Below are 23243 nucleotides of genomic sequence, written 5' to 3'. Positions count from 1 at the left end.
GGTTTTTTCGGCCAAATAGAAACAAAGTAAAACCCTAATTAAAAAAAAAATGTAATTTTATTGGACAAAGTTGATTTGCACTCGCAGCACGAATTAATTAGAGAGCCTTCATCGCAATTACCACATCCTGTTGAATTTACAAAAATTTGGATGCTTTTCTAGGGTTTTGATTTGAATCGGGAAAATTTTGCTCTTGTTTGAAACTCACAGTATCCATCTAACAATGTGAAAACGTAATAGTGTTTGATATCCATCAAATTTACATTGTAGGGATTCGTCGCCCAGCCTAGTAGGAACCCGCCAATGGTAAGTCCTTTTTTTTCAAAAAATAAATTCAAGATTACAACCTTTTTTAATCTATCTACCTCTATGCGTGTGTCCATGGCTGCCTTTGGAGTTTTGGGTAGAATGGAATGTTTATATGCACTAATTCGAGTTTATACTTGACGCCGGTGTGGCAGAGTCTTGAAACTTATGGAAATGTCATATGATGCTTCGACTTGTTAGTAGAGTTTGAGTAATTTGCTGAATTTGATGCGCTTTATTGGTCATATGAGATGGAATATATTGATCCATGCCACCTGAAAATGTGAATTGTCTTAAAGTTTGTAGCTTTATATGTTACAACATAATTTCTAAAATTTTCGCTACGGAAAAAATTTGTATTGGCATAAACAGGTTGTGTATCATTGCTATCTGTTGAATAATAAGTTTGGATCACATTAGCGATGTGTCCTGATTTGGATTCTGAACTTTGCACATGTTGGCATTATCTTGGACATTTTCATCTCACGTCGGCCTTATTTTGTCACATTATTTTTGTTTGGATGATCAAAGGTGGCGTACTAATGACTGATGGAGACACTGTTTTCGACTACTCGTCTGTAATGGATCCTAAGCGCGCTCGTCAGTGGTTGTCTGATGCTGCTGGACCAGAATTATTTCTTAACAAAAGGCAAGCTGTTGAATCCCCAATTTGCGGAGAAGAATTAGGAATCTCCATGGCAAATGCACTTCCTCGGGATGGTTCTCCGGGGTTTCAACCGGTGCTATCAGTCCCCAATCTATCCATGGATCTGTTCGGATCTGAGATAAACAAATCTGTCAACTTGCCTGAAAGAAATATGATTGCTGAGATAGATGGCCCAAATTTGACTGAAAGAGTTGCATATGAACTCTTTGAAAATGACCCATCTGTTGGTTTATCAATGGAAAACCAAGAAACTGGTGTAAGCTGTGGTGGAAGTAGAGAAACCAATGATGATCAAATTAAAGATCCTGAAAATGGACTGCATATTGCAGAGGTCAGCATAGGATTGTCCTTGGATCAGGCGTACAACTGGGGAAATGAAAACACTTCGATATCTATGGGACAACCCTATGATAAGGAAGTCGGAAATACAGCATTGATGGTTCATTCCTATGACATCATCGATGCTAATATTAGATCTATGGGTTCAACCTTTGGAAAAGGCATCGACAATACCATGTCATTCACCAGTTCCTCTAAACAACAGGAATCCAGTAGCGTATGTTTTGGTTGCTATAATGGTGAATCTATAGTTGATGTCCTGTCGAGGCCAGTTAGTAGCTATACCTTAATGTATGAACCATGTTCAGTCCAAACATCAGAAACACATAACAAACCAAAGACCGTGGTGCCAAATGGTCATTCACCTAAATCCAGACTTGACTCTACACCTAGAAGTAAGTTAGAAACCAAACCTGCTAGGAAAGAAGCACCAAACAGCTTCCCATCCAATGTCAGGAGATTGTTAGCAACCGGGATCCTTGAGGGGGTGCCCGTGAAATATGTTTCTACCCCACAGAAGGTAATATTTAAGGTTTAATTCTTTGTTTTTGTACATAGTTCTTGGCTCTCTTTAATGGACTTACTTGATGTGTTCCTGAATGTATAAGGAGCTTCGTGGAATCATAAAAGGAACTGGCTATCTTTGCGGGTGTCAATCATGCAATTATTCGAAGGTAAGCCATGTATATTAGTTATCTTTTGGAAAATATTATGGTAATCTCTTACTTCGTTATTGTATATGTTGAGATTTTGGTTTTTATGGAGGCGCAAAATGCATATGAATTTGAGCGTCATGCTGGTAGTAAGACAAATCACCCAAACAACCACATATATTTTGAAAATGGGAAGACCATCTATCAGATAGTCCAGGAGCTAAAAAGCGTCCCAGATAGCATGTTATTTAATGCAGTTCAGACAGTGACAGGCTCCCAGATAAATCAGAAGGCCTTTTTCAGTTGGAAAGGTAGTGAAATGATCGCCTGAAACCTCTTTACCGTTTCCAATTTTCCAGTGTCGCTCATTCCCTTGTTTTTCTTCTTCTAGCATCTTTTCAAGCTGCCACTCGAGAGCTTCAGTGCTTTTATGGGAAGTAAGAACTGAATAAATGAGTGATTTGGTCGGAACAAGAAACTTATTTGGATGTAAATGACATGCACATGGACACAAGAACCAGGTTTTGGTAAGCTTTGTTTTTTTTTTTTTTTTGGAATGAGTTGCTGGAATGAAGAATTAATCAATTGTGAATCATTCTGCTGTAGTATTGGATGCAATATCTTGATATAATTGTTGAACAATCATCTCCCGGATCCACATTTGATGTTCAATCCACTACAATCACAATCTTTCCCAATCTCAAACATGAGTTTCGAGTTGTTTGTAGTCTTGGCTAAATTATAGCATACAAAACTGTAATTCCAGAATCAATTAACAAATACAATCAACTTGATAAAACTGGAATATGTAGTCATCTACGCCCTTTGTGCACGGGAACTCCCTATGCAGATGTTCGGTGTGGCATAGTTGAATATATATTTTAGCTTGGACTTGGCCAACGACACCATGATCAGACCACGATTGAACCAATTGATTCTAGTAAATTATTTGTACTTGATTCCTTATCTTACTTGGTAGGATCCTGTGCCGTATAATCTAAATGTTCGAAAAAACTGTTCTAAATACAAGACATCAAACTGAAAATTGAGTATACTGGTAATTTTGAACTCTTGGGAATTTACGCATTAAATTTGATTAGTCGTTTTTGTCCACTTACTTCCTAGCTTCATTTCTCTCCTAATTGGATGTCAAGATTTACCCACTTTTACGGTTTTGCTTATATGGGTGTTCACCACACGTATCATGTGTTGAGTAGATAAAAAAATATTAACCATATGAATAATATCTATCATGTCAACTTTTACGGAGAAAATAACTATAACGACTTTGCAGATGGTTAATCGGAAATAAAAAAACTAATATGTAGCGTTAATTTGAGAAGAATATGTAGTGATTAAAAAACAAGAAATTGAAAACAATGCCAGTATTGTTCCACGCGATTATTATTAACTGGCAAAAGTTACAAGTGCATACGTCCTCTCGAGTAAGATTATCTATAAAGTTTCTGCATAATCTTTTTACAAAAATGTCTCACCTTAAAAAAATAAAATAAAATAAAATAAAATAGCAACATTTTGTTATAACTCAACCAACCCACTAAAAAATTTTTTGGGAGAAAATATTTGTAAATTTGATTAGCGTTAAATTGATATAATGTGATGAAAAAAAGAGTACTAATTATCATATAATAAACTATAAATAATATGATGAGAGGTAGAAAAAAGTGGAAAGGCAAAAAGAATTATACCATTTTTTTTGTATTTTAAACAACTAATTTGAAACTTGAAATGTGTGTAATTACAAACTTGAAAAAACATGATATGTGATTTATTTGGGAATTCTTCAGTCAGACAAACACCTCAATCAAGAGCTTAACCAAAGTAAACATCCATCGTAAAAAAAAATCAGTCATTCAACTAGTCGAGGTAGATGACCTAGTCATTCAATGCGATTTGAGGAAGAAACTCCCGAGGGTTAAGATTTGGTTAGCAACCTTGGGTGGCAGTTGCCTGGAATTGACAGTTTGGCAACAAATGTGGTCATCGTGCATGCCTAGCAAGAATGCTCATGAGGAATGCGAAAAGTTATTCTAAATAATTATTTGTCGAATGTTATGTACAAAGCTGATTATAATAATGTAGAACTTGATCATAATCGTAGTCTCGCCTAAGAAAGACATTGATGAAGGAGCTAGGGTAAATTTAAACGAGGAAATGTCTTGCATAGTAACTTGAAAACACGAAGATGCCAAGTGGAAAATGGGAAAAAAAGGAGGCTACAAATTTGACATCAAACATTAAGTTCTGTTATCGAAACATCCTTTGGCTATCAAAAAACCAAATTTAATCCAGAACAATAACATTACCCTCAAAGAAAGGCAAAAAAAAATACAAAAACACTTTCAAGAAGAAGGCATTTCAAACTTTGATAGCGTACTTCCTCACAGGGAAGTACATCTCCTTCTTTTTCTGCTTTTCTGTCTTCAAAGAAGCCTGAAAAATTGCGGCACATTCACAAATAAATGACACATCTTTAAAAGAGGTAAAATAATGTGACTAATATATCAGCAGTTTTCCATGACAGAAGATCAAGGCAACAGCGAGACAAATTCAATGAAACCAAAACAGAAAACAAATCTACAAAGACTACAAATGTTTGTTACAATACAGAAAAGATATTTATCAGATAAAGTTGGTTTCTTTTCATCTCAATGCTAAACAGTTGAGTCAAAGTTATCACGAACTTATTTTCAATCTAATTACTATTATTATGTTTTTCATTTAAAAAGTAAGGCAAAAGGCAAATATAACTCAAAGATCGGGGGTAGTTTAATATTGTCAAATCAAAAAACATAAATTCTTGAAACCCCCCTCCCCTCAAAAATTTTTTTTTTATCAAAATACCTATAAGGCAACTGTAGAGCTTCACACATTTACGCACAAGAGTCCAACTACAGGGGCCATAGGCAAAATCCTCAAGTAATTAGCTTCACCAAAGTACTAGCATTTGATGTTTTCCGCAACATGATCCGCAGTAGGAAAGAAATGAAGGATCAACTATGGAACACAGTAGAAAGAAAGCCAGAACTCATATTGAAAGGACACAAATAATCCACAAAATACAAGGTGACAAAGTAGCATAGCGAACACACAATAATGCGAAATCCAACAGGCTTTAAATACCCACACTCCAATCCACGTAACGTCAAAATAATATATTGCACCAAAAAAACTTAACTATAAAGAAAAAAACTGCATTTACCTGGTGTTTGGTGAGACGGCGGCGAATGGCACGGGTTTTCTTGGGTCGGAGATCAAGGGGTAAATACTTCTTGTTCTTGTACACTTCCCTTAGAGCGGCCTTCTGCTTCTGAGATATGACGGTCAGCACCTGGGCAATGGAAAGTCTTACCACTTTAATCTTGGAAAGCTTGTTCGGAGCGCCGCCGGTGACCTTTGCCACACGCAGCAACGCCAGCTCCGCCTTCAGATCTTTCAGCTGCGCTAAAAGATCCGTCTTGCCCTTCTGCCTCAGCTCGTGCACCTTGATCCGAGCTACAACAGTCAAAATTCAAAACTTATCGATTCATAACATTAAAAAAATCATTTGCTTCATAATGCGTCTAAAAATTCTAACCCATGTCCCGTTTCCTGTTGCTCCGGATGACTTTTTCGGTAGGCGCGGAAGGGTCGAACGATGATGAGATAAACCCTAATGTATATATAGATGGATATGGGCTTCAATCAAATAATTGGGCTGACCCAATTTTCGATAAAATCCGCTGATGGGACACACTTAAAGCCCAACTATGTCCAGAAGTTATGGGTACCAAACACGCCAAGACGGACATGTTTAGGGGAGAAAATTTAAGGACAAATATAAGGCTCAGATTCGAACCCTAAAATTCGAATTGCTAAATAATCAGCAGTTTGAAATTGGTTTGAATTAGAGCTCGAGCATCAAAATAATCAAGCTTTTTTGCATGTTATTCGAACTATCATTGAAAAATAAAATGTTGAACTGTATTTATTTTAAGTCCATAAACTATTGTACGTAATAAATAAAAAAGGGAGTTTTGATACATCTGAAAACCGACACCAAGACTAGAAATTTTTACGAACAGGATAAAAAATTATAACTCTTTTGACACAAGAAGGAGAATTTTCTAAAATGGCCCGAAAAAATACAAGAGATATTTTCGCACTGGAAATTTTAAATTTATGATCTCCCACTATTATATGGAGAGTAATATTTTATCTGTACGATACATAGTTCTATTTTGTACAATCAATTATTAATATTAGTAAGTATTAGCGTTTGAATAATTATTAAATTTATTGATATAATTTATAAGATCGAGTGTTTTCTACTTTGTCAAAAGCTATAGTCGATGGTAACAGTACAACTTAAATATTTTAAAACATATATTAGCTCAAGAATCACGTTTCAATTGATATACCAACATAGATAATTATTGTACCAACAATTCTCTTCCCAATAAGTTCACTTATTGTAATAAATGTGAATCGAACCGTGACATTGGCTATGATATCAATTATATAGCCGAATATTTGTCGTTTTATCAAAAGATATAGTTGATGGTAACGGTGCAACTCAAATATTTCAAAACCTATAGCAACTCAAACACAAGGTTTCTGTTGTTCTGCTCTGCATAGATAATTATTGCACTCAATACAATGTAATTAATATATTTAAATTTTAAATATCATTATAAAAATTATTATATCGACAATTTTTATATTATTTGAGATGACACTTAAATTAGGATAACAATATTATGTCGTGAAATTAGCTTATTTATTTTGAATGACCAGAACTGTTATTAATAAAAAAATAGAAAAAAACATCTAAAAATCATATATTATTTTGTCTATAGAATTTTTTAACAATAAATAAGTATTTTTCAAAATAGTCAAATTTGTTGTAAATCTAATAAAATTTGATTAAAAATTATATTTTTAAAACATGTTAAAAATGTATATATTAAAATAATAATTAAGATACATGATGATAATAAAAATCTCAATTTACGGACGATCAGTTTACAACAAATTATAAATGTAAATAAGATATGGATGTTTCACGTTTCCGACATAATCATACAAATCCATCTCTTCTATCTAAATTCTAATAAAAAATGAGACTATACTAATATGTTAAAGAGTAAATCTATTGTGAGACTATCTCACATATTTTTATCTATGAGACAGGTCAACCTTACCGATATTTACAATAAAAAATAATACTATTATCATAAAAAGTAATAATTTTTCATGGATGACCCAAATAAGAAATCTGTCTCACAAAATACGACATGTGAGACCGTCTCACACAAATTTTTGTCATATATTAATATGACATCAAAATATTTTATCTCATAAATAATCTATCTACATATAAAACTTCTTTTACATTGAATAAAACTCTTCTAAATTAAACATAATTTTGTATTAATTTATTTAATATCATTTGATAATTTTTTTTTTTAAAAAAAACAATATCGTAAAATTTTGTTGTCATCCCAAAATACTCATTCCCCATAAATAACAGTATTTTTCAAATAAAACAAAACATAATAAATTAATAATCATATACAATATAAACTAAAATTTTAATCATTAACTTTAAATAAAAATTTAAAATTTCCCTAATCTCATCATATTTCATATAAAAAATAATTATTATGTATATTTTAAATTTAAAAAATCAATTTAGGTGAACACGGCTGAATTTACAAATAAAAACGATAACAAATTTGTACAAAACCGGAAAATAAAGAGTGGTAGGAAATCACCCGAGGAGGTTGCAGAAGAAGCATGTGACCACCCTATCAACTCCCATCTGCCGACGTCATCTCTTCTACCGGTGGTTTCATTGTTTATTTTTTCGAAGAATAATTGCAGCGAACAATGGGTGTTCCGTGGGACGATGCCGTCTTGATCGAGAAAGGGAAGAAGCCCGGGGAGCCATACGTGATAACGGTGAATTGTCCCGATAAGACCGGGCTTGGTTGCGATATCTGCCATATTATTCTCGAATTCGGTCTCTATGTTACCAAAGGAGGTTGGATTTCTCCTGCTTTTCATTCTCTGCGTAGTTTTTTTTATTTTATTAAATCTTTGTTTGTTTGTTCGACTCATTCGTTTTATTTAGTTGATGTGTGCTTGCTCGTGAGTGTTTCTAGCTTTATTTTTTCACTTGTTTGGAACTGTCGATCAAGGTAGAGTTGATGGCATATGCTTGAACTGCTCAAAAATCCATTTTCTTCCTGTCGTTGAGTAATTACTGTATAAATTTTGGATCTTTGCTATTGCTTTTGTGATATAAATAAATCCAAACCTGGATACAAAGTTGTCCGTTTCCAAAATGAGAACCAAGGTCCTACCTAGTTCTAGGCTGCCCATTTGTTGGCAAAACTTTGTTATTGAAAATTAAAAAGGGGAATTACATTGTAAGAGTTTAACGTAATACACTCCCTATCCTCTTTTAGAACTAGTCTACGAAATCCTTTATTATTTCCCTACTGGAAATATAAACTTGGGTCGACTCTTTGAGGCGGAATAAGTGAACTGAAAGGAAGAAATAATTTTTTTCTAGATAAGTCAACTTCAGCTAAGTTTTCTGTCTATTGACTAGTTAGGTTACAACTTATAAAATCAACATCATCTTTCTAGATGGTTTTCCAGGAACAATTTTTCCACCCTCAGATGTCATCTTTTCCTTTTTTTCCCTTGTGATCGTGTCTTCCAGTTGGCAGCTGAATCATATCTCTACTTTGCCGATGTCTCTAGACTAACTTTGTCAAGTTAATTATCTCCAGATGTTTCAACTGATGGATTATGGTGCTATGTTGTATTATGGGTGATTCCTCATTCCAGCTCACGTGCTGTAAGATGGGTTCGTTTAAAAGAACGCCTTCTGTCAATATGCCCGTCCTGCACACCATCATTTTGCTTGAACCAGGAGTCCCCAAATGCCTCGTCTTCCCCTGTTTACTTGTTGAAGTTTTGTAGCCTTGATCGGAAAGGATTATTACATGGTAACAAATTGTTCTTATTCTTTTCTATAATACAAATGGTTCTTATTTTTAGTTTTTGAGTTTACAAAACTTTTGCAATTTTATGTCCTGTACATTTCGTCATTTCTTGAGATATGAGTCAAGTCTATTTTGAGTTTGAGCTTGCAATCTATGTTAATACTACATGTCTTTTAAATTTCTGCAGATGTCACTCAAGTTTTTGATGAGCTCGAGCTTACGATTCAGAGAGTAAAAGTGACCACGGCACCTGATGGTCGTGTTTTGGACCTCTTCTTTATAACAGACAACTTGTAAGTCTTCTTTGTTGTGCTGTTTGCACAAAGTTTAATATTTTCACTAACATAAGCATGGCATTCAGTATTCTTTGTTTTGCTGTTTTGTTTGAGACGCACATGACTTGTCCTAGCTCAACAATTCCTCAAAGGAATAAAGTCGACTGACGACATATTTAAGCTGTCAATGTCTCTGTCTATTTGATTATATTTATTTGTCTTCTAAACCATTTTTAACTTACACCTCGGGTTTGGCGTGATTGCACCCAATACCTAACTCTTGGAAAACTGACTGTATTATATCTTTTGAACATATCTCTACTTTGTTGCATAATTTTGGTGTTTGATGTAACTTGTGTATCTAGATGTGAGTAGTTACGGAAATACTTTTGCCACCCATTTGAATATATGACGACTTCCCATTTGCTTTTAAAAAATCTGATATAAACTATCTTGTCCACGTTTAACATTTTTTCCCCAAATAACTCGTTTAACATTTTTAATCATTTTATTTTGTAACATATGTACCAAATGCATTGGTATCTTTGAAATGTAATGCTAATGTGATAATTTATTGGGATTTGGGAGGGAAAAAAGATACGAAGCTAAACGCCTAAAGCCAAAGCTTAAACCTTTCTAAATGTGATCCTCTCTACTTCTATCTCATGGTTTCATAGTTGTTTGTCAAGCTTTAGATACCTGTTTTATTACTGCTTAGGATTGCACGGGAGGATAAAATTATACCCACAAAATAAGTAAAAAAAATTGATAGAGGGCTACAGCACTTGCTTATAAATAATAAATAATCATTTTATGCAGCTGTTAACAGATTGTATAGTTGCACCCTCTAAAATGTCACCTACTGTTTTTACCATGTATGTTGCCATAAAGAAGAATGTGGTGGTATTGTTTCCACGTAATCACTAGAGTTTCTGATTGGTGCCTTTCTTATTGTGATTACAACCCATTCTGCATGTTCAGGGGGCTTTTACACACAAAGGAGAGGCAAGATGAAACGTGTGAGCAGTTAAACGCTGTTTTAGGTGAATCATGTATTAGTTGTGATCTTCAGTTGGCCGGCCCTCAATATGATTGCTCTCTGGGGATATCCTCTCTGTCTCCACATGTTGCTGAAGAACTATTCAGATGCACGACATCCGATAATGAAACACACTCGCAGGCGCTTAGCCCAGATGTCAAGGAGTTGAAAAGGGCTAGTGTGAAACTTGACAATACCTTGAGCCCAGCTCATACGTTACTTCAGATCAATTGTGTGGATCACAAAGGTTTCCTGTATGACATCATGCGAACATTGAAAGATTGCAACATCCAGGTATAATTTCTATTCCTTGTGGATATTTTGTTTTCTTTTTACCATTGACTTTTATGATTTATGTCATATGTTAGTGTTTTGGCTAGTTTACCATTTGGCACATTTAAACTGTCATCACACTTCACTTTTTAAAATTTGAATTTGTACATAAAGCTCTACGCCTTTGTGTTTGAAGCTCTTTGCATGTCCCTGTCGATGACTATGAATCGTGTGGTAAATTTCATTTGCTCACAAGTATACGAGTTAAGAAAAATCAACGAGTTTGAAGTAATGTTACTTGTTTACAACTTTGATGAGGTGTCTCTCTGCCTATTAAAATTTTCTGAAACGATTATTTTTAAACAGTAATGATGCATTCCCACTCTCTCATATGCCATATTTTGTTTGAGTGCTGGACTTGAATCTTAGGTCAACATGCAGATAATTCGAGGCCCTTTTGAATGTCTCATTTGTGCTCGTACCTCGGCATATGACTCACCCAACACGCAACCCTTTTAAGTTGACATTATAATTACTCGACATTCAAGAAATATGAACTAGGGCAGTTTATGCTAAATGCTGAAATAATTTGCTCTTGTTTTACACCCAGATTGCATATGGTCGCTTTTCCCATGTTAACAAGGGGCTCCGAGAATTAGATCTATTTATCCGGTATAAAGACGGGAAGAAGATAGTGGATCCTGAAAAGCAAGACGCACTCTGCTCTCGCTTGAAGTTGGAATTGCTTCACCCACTACGTGTTCTTATCATTGATCGTGGCCCAGACACTGAACTTTTGATCTCCAATCCAGTGGAGCTATCTGGAAGAGGAAGACCACGAGTTTTCTATGATGTTACTTTTTCCCTGAAGAGCCTCGGCATCTGCGTGTTCTCGGTAAGTGGTAGTAAACATCACATAGTGTAGCTTTCACTCTTCAAAATAATCTGTTATGCTAAACAGTTCTTTGTGACTGGAGGGTTGTGGAAAATATCATCTGTATTTATCTATTTATAGGCAAAGATAGGGAGACATACAAACGAAAACCGTGAATGGGAGGTTTACAGCTTCCTTCTGGACGAAAACTGCAGGCTTCAATTATCTAGTAAGGCCGTCAGAAATCAGATTGTCGACAAGGTCAGAAGATCGTTGATGGGTTGGTAAAGCTTCATGTATCTGACTGCGTTTATCTCATACTGTGGCGTGTCCTTTATTAAAAAAAACATAGGTACGTAGATGTTATGTTTTTGTGTTGCTTTTGATAAAAGATATGGAGAGGGATTTGCCCGAGGGTCGGGGGTACTGGTGGTGGGAATGGAGATGTCTTGTATGTATTGATTTGTAGTTAGATTGGATCAAGCATAGCTTTGCTCTACTGTTTATATTTAAGTGAGATTGTTTAGGTGCCAACTTCTCTTCTTAGGATCCCCTCCCCCTTATACCCACAAATCCCAAATCTCCGGTCAAATTTGATGTTTGTATCGACTTCATTTTCCTGCTGCATGCTCTTTTAAAATCCATATGAACATTTAGTTAAGGTGAATGATGAAAATCCAATCGATTTATGGAATTTTTTTATATACCTATCTAAACGCTTCATTCTTTTTGTAATTCGGTTTGGATAATAATGGTAAGTCTAGTGTTGAATGAACAACATTATTTTTTTAATTAATTCATATAAGAAAAAGTTTCCTGTAATTTAGTTTTCATTTTCAATATCTATACGGTATTGCAGTTCGAAATTGGTAGATTTGAAGAAGGGAAGTGGGTGGATGATAAGTTGCGTTTGGAGGTGGAGATTTGATTTGGAAGGAAAATTTTGATTTGGTAGAGGATTTGAAAGATTAATTTGAAATGACACTGTTTTTAGTTTATTTTAAATATATCATAATTAACATTGTGTTTAATGAGAGATTTGAAATCCATCACACATAAATTTATTCAAGCAATCAAATAAGTTAAAATCCATGTATTTGAAATCTGTAGTTTCGGCTTTCAAATCCTTCGATCCAATAAGTTGCATTCGTATTAATGGATTTCAAATATACTCAAATATATTTTTGTAGTTTTATAGAAGTAAGACTATAAACATGAAATTCACTACTTGTATATTTATATAATGATTCATGTTAATTAACATGAAATTTGAGTTCACCTGATAATAGAGATTTTTTAAATTTATTCTATTTTATTTAATTAATGTGTAAATAAGTAAATTATTCATTTAAGATTTCATCTATTATTTTCTCAAGAAAACTATAATCGAAATCTAATTCTCTATGAATTTCAAATTCATTTTCTCAGATGCAACTTTAGATATTTCCAATATGACATGACAACGTTTAGATATTATATTGTTCACTATATGAATCAAAACAAATTTCTAACTGTGAGACCAAATTAACAATTTCGTTAAAATATTTCTGTTATGATGAATTTGATGATTGACAAAATAATAGCATCGAGCTGTTATAGGAAACCAGTCGTTATATTATTTTGTATTTTAGGTTTCGACCGCTTATGCAATATCCAACCACTCAAGTGACTTATTCAAGTTCAACCGCTCCATTGTTTCATTTTTCACCAAGTGCATATCTTTCATTTTCTGACTGTACAGCATTAAATAAAGACGGTTATTATTCAATCGTCGATCAAAAAATGTGCAAAGCAAATTTGACTTTACTTCCAACCATTTTGAGCACCGTTAGTTATAGCATGTGTAACAATATCTCACTCACTCATGATATGACAAAAAGTTTTTTAAATTGTTCAAAGTCAAGAAGCTTTTGAGAAGCTAATAGCTATAAGTTGCAAAAGTAAAAAAAAAACGTAAATGAGCATTTAATAATATGTATTTCGCCTGAAAGAGACAAATTCATTCTATTGGAAACTTGTACAAATCGTCGTTGAAAAGTTTAAATCACATCACACATTTATCAGAATTATATTAAATCATCGAGGATCAAATTTGTGCAACACCAACAATTCAAGACTTCAAGTCTGACCGTTGGGTTTTTTGTTTGTTGTCTGATGAACTGATGGTTTTAAATATTAAAAAATGTAAATTGATCACTAATATTATTAAACAGACAAATATAGTATATCACTAGTCAAGTCGGATCATTTTCGAACTTACACTTTTATTGTTCAAACAAATTGTTTAAAAATATTTCTTAACTGCGTGAAAACTGATAAGAACGATAAAAAAATTATTTAAAAAAGTTTGTTCATCTCTCTCTAAGCTCTAATCCGATCCAACATATACTTACAAACATTTGACGGACTTCAGAAGCAGCTTTTGTTTTTTCAAGTTGTCTTCTGTATTTAATTTATTGATTCACACCAGATCCGAATCATTCTCGACGAGTAAACAACAAGTAATTCCATTTTTTCACCGGGTCATGATATAGACCAAATATCTTGAACGATCGATCCGGCATAACCACTCAAAAAAATAAAGAAGTATCGTTAATTTATTCATACTTGTTCCAGGTTCGAAGTACCATTCGTACAAATAAGAATCTTATTCATTACATGATTTTTTTTTTTTTGTATGGACAAATATAAGCTCTATAGAACAATTAATTAGAAGTACATTTTATGATTTATAAAAAAATAAAAATATTAAAAATTCATTAGTTTGAAAATAACAAAATTAAATAATTTAAATAATTATTATAATTAGAAGAAACATTAAGTTTTGTTATAAAACACGAAGATTTTAAAGTCATGTTTAAATAATTGTTTCAATCGTATAAATACATAACACATGTATATATATTAAAATTTAATGTATATTTATATTTTTTTAATTTTTAAATAATCATATTATTTCTAATAAAAAAAATTATAAAAAAACTTATTTATTTGAAAATAATAAAAAATCACCATACTTAAATAAATATATCAACCATTCAACCCTAAGTACAAAATACATTAATATAAGGCAAAAACTTGTGTGAGACGGTCTCACGTATTTGTGAGACGGATCTCTTATTTGGATCATCCATGAAAAAGTATTATTTTTTATGCTAAGAGTATTATTTTTTATTGTGAATATGGGTAGGATTGATCCGTCTCACAGATTAAGATCCATGAGACGGTCTCACATGAGATCCACTCTTAATATAATTATAGAGAGAGAGCCACGTGTATAATTGCTCCCCCGATTCTAAAGTTATCCACTTGTGCTGACTCACCCATCCCCCATTATCCATCTGTCGGTCAGAACTCGGAGTTTGATATGTTTCAGCGACAAATCCTATCTCGGGAAGATAATTTGGTCGCATTACAGTAAAGAGTAGCATATATATGCATCAGCCGGTGGTAAAAAGGCGGTAGATTTCGTTTCAATGATCGATATATGTATTGGTGTGATTGGAGGAGATCAGAATGCCACCGGCGTCAACTGCTCGCGTCACAGCTTATCTCACGGCTCTCACTCTTGAGATTGAGAAGAAGCTTCAACGGGTGTGTATATAGACATATATGCTCTGTTTATTTATCATTTCTATATTGTGAGTGCTTTCTGATTTGAGGTCTCTGTCTCTGATTTTGTAGTTTGTCTTCTCTCCAATTTTTTTTTTATTATTGTTATATTTTTTGGGTTTTTTTTAGTATTAATGGCGTTTGATTGTTGATTTTCAAGGCGTTAGCTTCGGCATCGCAGAGACGCAACTTGTTGCAGGAGTTGTTTGCTGATGTAGCTTTGGAAGTGGATGATCGTGCGAAAGGTGATTTCACTTTTTGTTTGGATGTGTTTGCTTTCTTAGTGCTGCATGCTGCATCTGTGGAAGGAAAAGTATCGACTTTAGCTAAATCTTCATTATTGGGTTATTTCAATTGTTTGAGATGATATTATGATCTTTAATTGATACAGAGAGTATTTTGGGCGAGGAAGATGCAATCACTGCGTCAGATGAATCATATAGCAGTCCATTATGCTTCTACAACGTGCTTGCTAATCATTTTGCGCGCATGCCGGAGAATGGGAAATCAATCCTTGATCTTATTGTTCAACTATGGAGCCAGTCATTTGCATCTAATATCTTCTCTCTCTTGTTCCACAAGTGGGTAGGTGCTTATGATGACATCGGATATTTGTGCTGGTGCTTTAAATTCAACGATAGAAGTAAAAACCTACTCTATTTCTTCCTGCTTCGAAAAACACTTGGGCGTGATATCTGTCTGGCCCTAAATTTATACTCTAGAAGTAAAAACCTACTCTATTTCTTCCTGCTTCGAAAAACACTTGGGCATGATATCTGCGTGGCCCTAAATTTATACTCTAGAAGTCTTGCTCAATTGATCGAGGATCTTGATGTATGCCTATATTGCAGCTCTTTGAATTTCAGCTTGATAATCCAGTAGTCCTACTTCGTTTCTCATCTGCACTTGTCCAAGGTGCCACAAATGTCTTCTGGTATGAATCTGACCTACTATTAGTATGTGAAGTAACTGGCTGACTAAAAGTTTCAGAGCTGGAAAAAACATCAGCAATAACCAATAAGTGCTTTATCTAGAAATTGAAATGGTGCATATTCAATTTTTTTGCTTAATATTCAAATTCCAGGTTTTTTCATGAGTAGAACAGTTTTTTTTCCACTGCATACATTTTGTCATTGAAACCCCTGATAGAAGAAAAGAAGATGCAAAAAGAATTGAAACGCCATCCTCCTTTGTAAATGACATCTTAGTCATATTAAAAAAAATATATTCGTTCTTTCCAGTTTACGTGAACATATAAAGGTAAGTCTGTTTCATTTAATCTCTTCTATGTCCCAACTATTTACATGCATTGGTGCTTGCATGTCTCTTGGAGCAATTGCTGGCGCAAAATTTATGGATCCAATTACTATCCATTTCATCCCAGAATTACCTTTGCTTATCAAAGCGAAATGTCGATTTCTGGATTTTGTGGGAATGACTATTGCCTCGCATGGCCGATCCATTCTGTTTATGATTCATTTATTCTGGCTTTTCAAGAAAATTATAAATTTTAGACATATAAATACATTCATGAACTCCAGCGAGCACGAGACTTAGGTGATGATTTTTGTGATATGGATGGAAACTCTCTCTTGTTTGTTACCCCTATATGCTCAATAAATAAATTTGAAGGTGAAACCATTTGTATTTCTCATGGGAGGTGATTTTTGTCTTTAATGTTTTGCATGAGCTCAACATCCCAAAGTTTTAGCAACTTATGAATTTTGGTTAAAAAACCCAAATTCATTTTTCAATTTAGTAGAACAAGCATTGAATAACCAAATAAATCGCACCACCTCTTGTCTCTTTGTGCCCCTAAGAGCTCTGACTGGAATAATTGTCTCATATCTGTGTGTTGGCAGGATTGACATCCAAACAAACGTGAGGAGGTTTCAGAGTTTCTTTCAGGTTTATTTGCAAGATATTTATTTTATTGCACCATGCTGGAACAAGCTTCTGGCCATTTACCATTTTTTCCTCCTCGTAGTATCTTCTAGTGGAAGTTGCCCTGGATTCTAAGAGATTAGAGAAGATCCCTCCGCAGGTATAATTTTAATTTTTTCTATGATCACTAAAGTATTAAATTCTTAAATTATAAACTCGTTGTCCTTTTATGAAATATTAGGAGATAGTATTCTGATTGTTTGTCAGGCACAGCGAGACCTATTTCTTCTCCTTTCAAGGGTCATACTTTTCTATAATTCAGGTTGTTCTGTCTTCACGTTAATCTATGTTTTAACTCAGTGTTAAGATTTGCTAGTTTTAGTAGTATAAATATTTTAACAAGCAGTGATTTCATTCTTCACAGATGACAAACTTGAAAGCTTTTTCAAGCAATTTCCTGATTTTCCTAATGCTTTCTTGGTCGGAAGTGCAGCAGACGTATTTGTCATTGAACTAGCTGATCAGGTAACACAAGATTTTTGTTGTTTCATGTATAATTGTATATCATGATGATACTTTGTTGCAAGCTTTGGTTATTTTCCCTATATTTTGTTCTCTTAAAATGTACTACTTTTTAGCTTCAAAAGCTGAAGGTGGAGCCTGTACTTCTGTATTACCTTTCTCGGATAAAAGTTCTCCAAGGTACTCATCTATAAATGTTATCCCTACATAAATTTGTTTCATTAAACTTCTTTTTATTTTCTATACAGGATTAGAACTAAGACTGGCTACGAGTACAAGACTTAAAACATGTTTGTATAGCTTCACATCTCCAGGTGGGCCGATGTACCCAACAAGAGCTGTACGTCATGCAGCATGGGATGCATTAGATTTTCTTTTTCCTGTGAGTAATTGGACTTTTTGCGAGCTGGGTGACATTTGTAACAATTCCCCTACGTGTGTTTCTTTCATAACTGCTGCTTGACACGAGAAATTTCTAATTTTCCCTAGTCTTTACGACATTGTTACTTTTGTGTCTTGAGTGAAATATATCATCCTCGGTGCAGAAAAAAAAATACAGTATGTTGTAGCTAACCATTCAGTCTATGCCCTCCCATAATTTATAACATAAGTTGAGCTTAACCTTGAAAACCCCTAAATGAATTAGTTAAGTTCTTGCCATGTCAATGTTTCTTGAGAAATTTGATTAATTCTACAGCATCACAAATTCCAGGATCAACATTCTTGTGAAAATTTTATTCTACACATAATGCATCTTTTTATGCACTTTTGAATTAAGGAATACTATGTTAACAGGTTGGTAGATATCCTCGGCATCTCATAAGTCTCTTCTTCCGACTGCTATATCCGTGGTACTGGCCCTCATCTTGTTGGAACTTTGTACTTTCTTGCATACAAGCTGTTATGTATTCTCTGTTGAGATTGATATTTTCTAGTTGGGAAAAATTGAGACCAAAACAATCGTAGTCTTAGATGAGTACATTTATCATCGATATCGATGGGAGATGACATGGGAGGCATTTTCTTGTTGGTTGTATGCTGATTTTATTATCTCCCTGTGTTGTTTGAAATCAACCTGTTGGTTGTTGTACCACTGTATTCTTGTAACTTTTGACACAGAGAATGCACAAAGCAGATGTTAGGATATTTAATTTGAGCTTTGGATTTATAGAAACTGTGTATTGTGTCTATGCTTTGCTTGTCATATGGATTTGCACAAGTGAGTTCTTCTGAAAACATTTAGACTAGTAGCATTGCTACGGTTGCTGACCTCAACGAAAACTGGCAACAATTTTTTTGAAAGAAGGATAATTACAGTTAACTTCCGCGAGGTTTTTTCATATTTTTAAAAATCAAAAACTTTCCGTAAGACCGTTTAATCACTCAATTTTATGAGATAAATTTCTTATTTCGAACCCCTATTATTTTTTATGTCAAAATTATTACTTATTATTTTAAATATGGACATAGTTAATTTTTCTCATAGATAAAGATTCGTGAGATAGAAAAACTATTATTTTAAAAATGTTCAATTGTATTTATTTAATAAATCTCAAGATTTTTGTGAAAAGTAACAAATAATCTATTACCTTCTAAAATTATAAATACCAATCATGTATGTATATATTTTATAATTTACATAATTAGGTATGTTGTATTTGTTATTTGTTTTACATATATGGAGTTTAAATTAATACAAGATAAGTACAAACCTGAAAGGGTATCCATTGTGAAAAAAAATATTAGAATTATTTGTTATTGAGGTTTATACAATGTTCAAGTATAGTTAAATTTGTTTGTTAATATGGAAAACCTGTATGAGAATTGTGATGTAATCAACCCTCAACGAATCCTCGAAGTAGTTGCTGATATTCGCAAATTAACATCGTTCTTATCAGTTATAGAAGATGAAGGTTGATCGCTCGTGGTACTCTAATATTCATGCTAAAATAAAATTATTACCCCCGTCCCGTAAGATTCAAAACAGAAAAACATGTGCACCCCATACCCGGTCAAAAACATTTCTTCGATCAACTAAAATCTGAAAATTATCAGCATCAACGGACAAAAATATCCATTTTAAGACGAAAACTGAATTACTTGGCTAGCAAACTGTAAGACTCTTTTGATACAAGCCCCACAAGTAGGAAATAATGGAAGATCCATGACTCAAACTCTTTTCTGCCTCTGGGTGTAACTTTCCACTCAAAATATGCATGAAGCATGAGCTGATATCTTCCACATCGACTGATTGCAATCTTAAAGTGGTCGCAGTTATATAAAGCACAAACGCTCGCCCAATCAGCATGGAAGCAGGACCAGCAAAGAGCATATCTTGAAACCGATGTGAACTCTAAATCCAGAAATGGCACTTGAAACCAACAAGGCATAAAAATTTGTGTAAAGTCCAGATAAGATTGTGATTGGGGGATCCTTTGAAAACCATGTCCATTGGAATCTAATTGGGAGGGAGTTTTATGTTTTCTGTCACTGGTTGCATTCAAACCTATCAGCTCACATAAATTTATGGGTACCATCTACACCATAAATAAAGCACAGAAAGGACCAAAATGAAAAGGGACAGACTTTAACATAAGAAGAGATAAGGAAAGAACAATGGAAGACTACCTCAAAGATGATCCCTTGTAATTTCATTTGACAATGATTCCCAGTGGAATTGAGTGCATTTAAATGGCTTCAAATTGATTCACATCCACTGCACTACCTGATGTAGCGCAATACTGTGATACCTTTGAAGGGGCACAGTGGCACACAAAGGATGCATAGTCTCCACTTCCAACAATTTTTTTTAAAAAAATTTGTCGAAACTACATTACACACCGGTTAATCAAACCATCCGTGAATCCAAATGGAAAGATACAGTCGATAAAATAATTCAAATTCCCTGGATTAAAGTTCTATAATTTCCATCTTCTTCTTCGAATGATTGTGGGACATTTTCCTTCACAAACACAATAGCGCACAAGGAAATCCATCAGGTATGCTTGACTCAATTTGTCTGCATTGCATCTGCATGATACTTCTCCAGATCAGCATCTAGATCATCAGCGGATACCTTCTCACCACGTCCCCCCCTTCCCTGTCCACGCCCCCTTCCAAATCCACGACCTCGTCTACCACCACCTGACCTTCCAAAACCACCCCTCACTTGTCCACTGTTCAATGGCATAATTTCAACCAACATTAGATAAAAGCACACAATTTGCATAAACCATGATTTAGGGTAAAAATTAAACACAGACATAATCAACATCAAAAAATAGAAATAACTTGAATTCAGATGGGAAATTACTTAAAATATTTGAACACAATAAAAAATATGCACATCGTTCAAGAAAAAGGGTCATTTCCATCCACGTCTGCAGAGATCTGTCCAAACTCATGAAAAACCCTTTCGGAAAACACAATCACAATGGCCATTCCAATGGTTCGTAAAATGTTAATATCCCCCTCTACGACCGTTTCTTTAGTGAATCTTCAATGTCAGAGAAAAAGAAAAAGACGATGTTCCAACAGACGATCCACGAGGTGTCAACAACCAATTCATTGCAAATAAAAGCACAACGCCTTCTTTAAGAAACAAACACCGTCTACAGTGCCACTTTTAGCAGGCAGAGTTGGTGGGATGGGACAACTACATGGAGGTTGAACCACAATGATAAATTTTGTAGAACTTCGGATTTTTTTCTAGTAGTTTTTCTCTAATACCATCTTGCAGCTGATCAAGCTAGACACGAAGAAACAGGAGAGGGTTCATCTTTACTCTCTTTCGTCATTTCACAAGATATATGATATGTTTTGGAGAAATAGGGCTCTGTAAACATTGATTCACTGAAAGGGAACAAAGAGAGAGGCAAAATGCGCAAGGAAGCGAGGGGAAATATAATATTATGTTGCTGGTGAGGCACGAGTGGCTCTCCCGTTCTTGACAGTATGGTAAAAGCGTCAGTCTTGCAAGCTACAAGGGCTGGTGAGGTGCTGGTAAATTTCACAAATTCTAACTTCTGCCTTTTGTGGTAATTGAACAGGCAGCAATTTGAAACATATTTTAAAATGCTATAGATTTATTGATACACCAGGTAGCTCTTCATAATAAGCACGATAAATTTTTACAGACTAAAGGTTAAATGAGACAGATGAGCACCTTCGAGGAGCAACATTTGAATCACCAAAACCACCAGCAGTGGGAAGACTAGCAGCAGGAGTAGAGATGTTAGTACCAACGAGTTCTATTTTCATTGGTTTCCCATCCAGCTGAACATTATTGTATTTCTTGATGGCATTCAATGCATCTTGACGTCGAGAGAAGACTAATTCAGCAGTACCCTAGGGCAAAAACATTTTTCTAAATCAAAGGAAGACAAATTTTACCAAAATAATGACAGGGCATGACATGGATGATACCTTTGATCGCCCGCTCTTATCATAGTGTATATTAAAACGTTTAAGGTCGCCAACTTCAGCAAAGAGTTCCTGCAGTCAGCCCAAGATATCTTCCAGGTCAGGATGGGTGAATACAAGCGAAGGTATCAGTGGTGAGCAAGAGGTTGAACTACAACTTGCTATTAAATTTCAGAAAACAGCAGCGAAGCAAGTAAAAAATAAACTAACAAAAAAATTGTCATGATAATTAATTTGCGAAAAGAACAAAAGGCCAAAAAAATTAGTAGAACATATTACTTAATCTCATTTTACATAATCATCACAGAGCATGTGTGCATACGATACATTAGAACATCATACGTTTATACAAGTGGTTGGGTAATTATATACGTAATTTTTTATTAGTATTATGTGCTTCGAAGACATAATGCGCATAAAAAGGTAAACTTCATTTGAGCCAACAGTCATGTATAAACGATAAAATTGAGAGGGGAATTTACCTTAATATCGTCGTTAGACACGCCATAATCAAGATTAGATACGTATAACTTGGTTCCTGTTTCAATACTAGCCGCTCGACCACCAACGCCGCCACCGGCGAACATGTCATGACCCCAAGCTGATTCTGGTGCCTATACGCAACACAAATAACCAATCAATCAAACACGGAATAAAAACACGAATCTGTCAAAAGCAAGCACGGATCTAACCTTCGGAGTAGCGTATGGACCAGCACGATTCGCGGAGCGATTCGGTAAGCGGCGGGTGGGTCCAGGACCAGCGGCGCGGCCTCTACCCCGGACGGAAGATTTTTTGTTACTCTTGATCAGATCGTCAAGGGTCATGTCCAGGGCACCACCCGACATCTTCTCAGATTCACTAGTGTTTTTGTATGTATTTGAGATCGAATAATTGTAGGGTTCGGAAAATATAGACCCGAACAAGATTATCCGCGGAAAGCGTTGCACCGATTTATAATAAACTAATGCACGAGGCAATATTTTTTATAATTTATTTTAATTATATTTAAATAAGAATCAATATAAGAAATAGTGATGGACTTCTCTGTAATTTTGATATATAAATTAAAAAATAAATTGAAAAATAAAAAAATAAAAAAATAATCTCAGCAAAAATTGAATTTATAATCTAAACTCAAAGAAACAATGACCTTATACGCTGAACTACATATAACTTACATTAAAATTTTAATATTTTATTAATATATATAATTATTAAAACAGACCATAACACCAAAATTAGCTTTAAATGTCTCAACTTTAATAAAATAGTATAGATATCCATGTAATATAGTACGTCACATATAATATTTTTTAATTAATTTTATTTATATTAAAATAAAAATTATATTGTTT

General features: G+C 34.3%; 5 protein-coding genes across 8 annotated transcripts; 3 read left to right on the top strand and 2 right to left on the bottom strand.

Annotated features, from left to right (window-relative positions):
- The first annotated feature begins 3 nt into the window (after positions 1-3).
- LOC140956621 (uncharacterized) lies at positions 4-2633 on the top strand. 3 transcript variants are annotated; one of them, XM_073413445.1, is made up of 5 exons: positions 4-306; positions 838-1832; positions 1921-1986; positions 2060-2276; positions 2357-2633. In XM_073413445.1, exons 2-5 carry the CDS (start codon positions 849-851, stop codon positions 2404-2406), a joined length of 1317 nt encoding a protein of 438 aa, XP_073269546.1. In that variant the 5' UTR covers positions 4-306; positions 838-848; the 3' UTR covers positions 2407-2633. The 3 variants fall into 3 exon arrangements, with proteins under 3 accessions (XP_073269546.1, XP_073269544.1, XP_073269545.1); XM_073413443.1 differs by lacking the exon at positions 4-306 and having other exon boundaries at positions 822-1832; XM_073413444.1 differs by lacking the exon at positions 4-306 and having other exon boundaries at positions 822-1832; positions 2078-2276; positions 2357-2631.
- A 1490-nt stretch (positions 2634-4123) lies between these two features.
- On the bottom strand, positions 4124-5641 carry LOC140956638 (large ribosomal subunit protein uL29-like). The gene is made up of 3 exons (XM_073413469.1): positions 5564-5641; positions 5189-5481; positions 4124-4419 (listed from the first exon to the last, which is right to left on the bottom strand). Exons 1-3 carry the CDS (start codon positions 5565-5567, stop codon positions 4345-4347), a joined length of 372 nt encoding a protein of 123 aa, XP_073269570.1. The 5' UTR covers positions 5568-5641; the 3' UTR covers positions 4124-4344.
- A 2065-nt stretch (positions 5642-7706) lies between these two features.
- Positions 7707-12068, top strand: LOC140957521 (ACT domain-containing protein ACR9). Its single transcript, XM_073414829.1, has 6 exons — positions 7707-8011; positions 8769-8987; positions 9172-9277; positions 10241-10592; positions 11182-11466; positions 11587-12068. Exons 1-6 carry the CDS (start codon positions 7858-7860, stop codon positions 11731-11733), a joined length of 1263 nt encoding a protein of 420 aa, XP_073270930.1. The 5' UTR covers positions 7707-7857; the 3' UTR covers positions 11734-12068.
- A 2688-nt stretch (positions 12069-14756) lies between these two features.
- Positions 14757-18619, top strand: LOC140957092 (uncharacterized). 2 transcript variants are annotated; one of them, XM_073414198.1, is made up of 11 exons: positions 14757-15039; positions 15218-15302; positions 15449-15642; positions 15909-15991; positions 16920-16965; positions 17045-17101; positions 17209-17263; positions 17366-17466; positions 17580-17643; positions 17712-17845; positions 18259-18619. In XM_073414198.1, exons 1-11 carry the CDS (start codon positions 14962-14964, stop codon positions 18427-18429), a joined length of 1068 nt encoding a protein of 355 aa, XP_073270299.1. In that variant the 5' UTR covers positions 14757-14961; the 3' UTR covers positions 18430-18619. The 2 variants fall into 2 exon arrangements, with proteins under 2 accessions (XP_073270299.1, XP_073270300.1); XM_073414199.1 differs by having other exon boundaries at positions 14757-15086.
- Positions 18620-20229: 1610 nt separating this feature from the next.
- On the bottom strand, positions 20230-22816 carry LOC140957351 (THO complex subunit 4A-like). Its single transcript, XM_073414566.1, has 5 exons — positions 22578-22816; positions 22368-22499; positions 21889-21957; positions 21629-21810; positions 20230-20639 (listed from the first exon to the last, which is right to left on the bottom strand). The coding sequence occupies exons 1-5, from the start codon at positions 22731-22733 to the stop codon at positions 20474-20476; spliced, it is 705 nt and encodes a 234-aa protein (XP_073270667.1). The 5' UTR covers positions 22734-22816; the 3' UTR covers positions 20230-20473.
- Positions 22817-23243: the final 427 nt, after the last annotated feature.

The sequence above is a fragment of the Primulina huaijiensis genome, chromosome 14, assembly GCF_012295235.1.
Source record: "Primulina huaijiensis isolate GDHJ02 chromosome 14, ASM1229523v2, whole genome shotgun sequence".
In the NCBI taxonomy this organism is placed as follows: Eukaryota; Viridiplantae; Streptophyta; class Magnoliopsida; order Lamiales; family Gesneriaceae; genus Primulina; species Primulina huaijiensis.
This window is presented reverse-complemented; position numbering and strand designations above follow the sequence as displayed.